We start from the raw sequence: 4,048 nt of genomic DNA, 5'->3' as shown, positions 1-4,048 counted from the left end.
TATATATATATATAACAAACTAAAGAAACTATATGGAGAATAAAATATGTTAGTAATTGAAAGAGAATTAAATCATGTATAATAATTTTTACTAAAATGTTAAATTATAATAATAAATAATTATTAACAACAAGTTTTTGTTTCTAGAGCAGTCCAGGACCCTCCTTCAGTGCAACCTTTTTTTAATGCACCTTTGGCTTTTAAAAACAAAAAGAGAAAAAAAAAACAATAGCATGGTATTCAGAGATACAAATCTATTATGGTATTATCATTGGCTTTTAGGCTTTTTTTTAATATCACTCACCTTTCCATTGAGACTGGAAACTCCTGCAGAACAAACACAGCATTGATCATCAACAACTCAATCAATCATCAATCAATCAATCAATCAATCAATCATCTGAAATCAGACCTTCAGAAAGCAGACGTCACTGGCTTTCATCATCTCCTCCGTGTCTTTGATTGTGTGTGAAAGAGCTGAGATGTGTCTGTTCATCTCCTCCAGCTTCTCCTTCATCATCTGCTGCTTCTGCTCCTCTTCCTCCCTCAGTGCAGTGATTGCAGCTTCTTCTTCATCTCTGAGAAAGTGATGAATCTTCTCAAACTCCTCTTTAATCTGACGCTCTGTGTGCTCAGCTTGAGACTGAAATCACATCACATTCACTTCAGTCAGCTCTGCATTAACACTCACGGAGTCACTCCATTAATGTCCATCATAATCTCTGTTAATGTTTGAGTCTTTACTCAATATCCTCACCTTGATGTGTTGAACAAATCAGTAATAAAGGAGAAAGTGATTAAAAAGTGGCAACAGTATTGGGATAATGAGACTAAAGGGAGACATTTATATGCAATACAAAAGAAAGTGGGAAAAGGTAGAAAAAGTGGGAGAAATAGGAGGGAGGAAAGTATAATTACAAGACTAAGAATGGGACATACAGGTTTGAATAAAACATTACATTTAATATCTAAACATCCAACGGGATTGTGTGAGAAATGTGGACAGAGTGAAACTGTAGAACATGTGATTATTAATTGTAAGGGTTATGATGAAGAAAGAGAAGTGCTAAGAGAAGAAGTATGGAAGAATGAAGGAAAGGAGTTAACATTAAAGAATATATTAAACTCAGATATAGGAAATAGTACGGTAAATGTTGTTTCAGTTTCTGAATAATACAGGTTTAATGAAGAGAATGTAGGATAAGTATACTGTATATAGAGAGGTAGAAGATGCTGATATAGTGTGGGTAGAAGAGAAAGTATATCTGAAGGTTAAATAAGGATACAGAGGGATATTGGGATTTAAAGGGAACTAGGGTGGAAACTGGAAGAGCTGAACACGCAGCGCCAGTGTTTTTATTGTAGCTTCTTCTTCATCTCTGAGAAACTGATGAAGCTTCTCAAACTCCTCTTTAATCTGACGCTCTGTGTGCTCAGCTTGAGACTGAAATCGCATCACATTCACTTCAGTCAGCTCTGCATTAACACTCACTCCAATAATGTCCATCATAAACTCTGTGAATGTTTGACTCTCAATATCCTCACCTTGATGTGTTGAACTGTTTTATCACACTCTGCTTTCATTTCTTCTGCATGTTTGAGCTTGTTTTGTAAAGATGTCAGTGCTGTATTCAGTTCCTCCTACAAGTTAAGATGGAAATGTGAAACTTTAAGTAGCTAATAAATGTAAACTATTTTTAGTTTTTCCATATGATTTGCTAAATGTATTTATATTTTATAAAAGTCATCCTCGGGAATCAGTCCCAGTTGTGCATGAAAATTTCAGTACAGATTTTTTTTTTCAATTCGTAAAGGATGAACAGTCAGCATTCTTGTGTCAAAACAATATTTGATCAGTAAAAATGATCCAAGCTTGGCAATGCTTAGTAAGCTTCTATTTGATCCATGACTTAATGGATGTCAGAAGGTTAAAATCTTTGCTTTCAAGAAGGAAATGAATAGGAATAAACAGAAGGCGAAGGACTAAGATTCACGAATTCTGCGGTTTCTCAGAAATTCTGTAAAATATTTCAGAAATGTGTCTCACCTTGTGAGATGAAAGAACTTCACTGATGGGTCTGAATGTGTGATTGACGTGTTTCTCTGAGTCTCTGCACACTAAACACACCGGCTGTTTGTCCTCCAGACAGAAGAGTTTGAGTTTCTCACTGTGTAAACTGCAGATCTCCTCAGATCCTGATGAGCGCCTCTCGTTTCGCTCCTTTATCAGTGAATCACACAAGTTTTTTAACGCTAGAATACTCAGAGGTTCTTGTTTGAGAGAGATAGAGGAAATGTTTCTGATCCAAGCTACCTGATGATGGTAGCAATGCACTGTTAAGTGCGGTTGCCAGTAAAATAAAGAAGAGGAAGAAGACAGTTTTGATCAGGCAGGATTTTAGACAGCTGACGCATTTAAAAAAATAAGGAAATTGATAAGTTAAAATCTTTGCTTTCAAGAAGGAAATGAATAGGAATAAACAGAAGGCGAAGGACTAAGACAAATTCTGCAGTTTCTCAGAAATTCTCTAAACTATTTCAGAAATGTGTCTCACCTTGTGAGATGAAAGAACTTCACTGATTATTAATCACATTGTCTGTGTTCGCCAGAGCTAATTTGCTAAAATTGTGGAAGGTGAGTGCTAGTAAATGGGATTACCAAATCAGACAAATCAGCTGTTGAAATTAAATTTGTAAATATGTCAAAAGAATCAAGTCTTAGCTTGTTGTGTTGTACGGTTTTCTCAAACTCTCCTTTAATGTTTTCTATAATTTTATTGGGTAAGAACATCAGTGATAGTGCTCCTCCTAGAATTTTAAATTCAAAATCTAAGACATCAGAGATTTCTGTAATATGTTCATTTATATAAAACACATAAGTAAACTGGTACTGAGAAATTTGCATGTTTATGACAAGCTTTATTCCTCAGAAATAAATCTCTTTTACCTTATACGATGGAACAGCTTCACTGATGGGTCTGAATGTGTGTTTGTCGTGTTGTTGTGAAGTATCACACTCCACACACACCGGCTGTTTGTCCTCCAGACAGAAGAGTTTGAGTTTCTCACTGTGTAAACTGCAGATCTCCTCAGATCCTGATGAGCGCCTCTCGTTTCGCTCCTTTATCAGTGAATCACACAAGTTTTTTAACGCTAGATTACATGGAGGCAGGTCTTTTGACGATCTTCTCCTGCAGACAGGACACTCCTGAGTATCCCTGGTTTTCCAGAATTGTTGAAGACACTCTTTACAGAAACTGTGATTGCAGGACAGAATAACAGGATCTTTGAAGATTTCACAGCAAAGATATTTATTGGGATATGAATTTAATAGTGATAGAACAGGATATAGGATTTTATTTCATTTTTATATAGCACAGGACTAGATAAAAGAATAGAATATAAAATATGCTCTGTTTCGGTTTGGAGTTTAAGGGGTTCAGTGTGGAGGACGGAGGGGCTGAACACGCAACGCCAACCGATACCTGGACTCTTGATGGCTTCAGAGTTGAGACAGAACAACTAATATAATAAAAGAAAATCCTTATTGCATAATAGCAAAGTAGGTGGCGATATGCGCAAAGATTGCAACTCTGATTCTCCAGAACTGTTGAAGACACTCTTGACAGAAACTGTGACTGCAGGACAGAAGAACAGGATCCTTGAAGATTTCACAGCAAACGGGACAAGAAAGCTCTCCCACAGATTTTGAATCCATTTCCTCTTCTTCTGCAACAATCTACAATTTACTTTCACTTTCTGAACTTTACTTTGAAAAGTAAATAACAATTATAACTACAATCAAAATCTATTTTGTGCAACAAACTTCTCAAAAAATCCTCACTTATAGTGTCCTCCTTTGATGCACAGCACTCTTTTTAGCTTTCAGTAAAGGAGAAATAATAACTCATTTCCTGGGTAAAAGTTGTGAGAGGGTGGAGTTTCTTATTAGACCTCGGACCATTTGAACACAGACTGAATTTATAATTTTATTTTAACTTTATTTGTGCTTTCATCTCCTGGACTCAGTGAACTGGAAATATATATA

The 4,048-nt window shown here is 36.0% G+C and overlaps 1 protein-coding gene and 1 pseudogene across 1 annotated transcript; both read right to left on the bottom strand.

Moving 5' to 3' along the window:
* The window catches only part of LOC107683696 (zinc-binding protein A33-like), a 12,698-nt pseudogene extending 12,178 nt beyond the window's left edge, over window positions 1–520 (bottom strand).
* Window positions 521–1,044: 524 nt separating this feature from the next.
* On the bottom strand, window positions 1,045–2,415 carry LOC107683694 (nuclear factor 7, brain-like). The gene is made up of 5 exons (XM_016479768.1): window positions 2,412–2,415; window positions 2,048–2,271; window positions 1,546–1,641; window positions 1,365–1,444; window positions 1,045–1,066 (listed from the first exon to the last, which is right to left on the bottom strand). The coding sequence occupies exons 1-5, from the start codon at window positions 2,413–2,415 to the stop codon at window positions 1,045–1,047; spliced, it is 426 nt and encodes a 141-aa protein (XP_016335254.1).
* Window positions 2,416–4,048: the final 1,633 nt, after the last annotated feature.

This window comes from Sinocyclocheilus anshuiensis, unplaced genomic scaffold (assembly GCF_001515605.1).
Source record: "Sinocyclocheilus anshuiensis isolate Anshui unplaced genomic scaffold, SAMN03320099.WGS_v1.1 scaffold3206, whole genome shotgun sequence".
In the NCBI taxonomy this organism is placed as follows: Eukaryota; Metazoa; Chordata; class Actinopteri; order Cypriniformes; family Cyprinidae; genus Sinocyclocheilus; species Sinocyclocheilus anshuiensis.
Note: the sequence above shows the minus strand (reverse complement) of the source record. Positions and strands in the feature narration are given on the sequence as shown.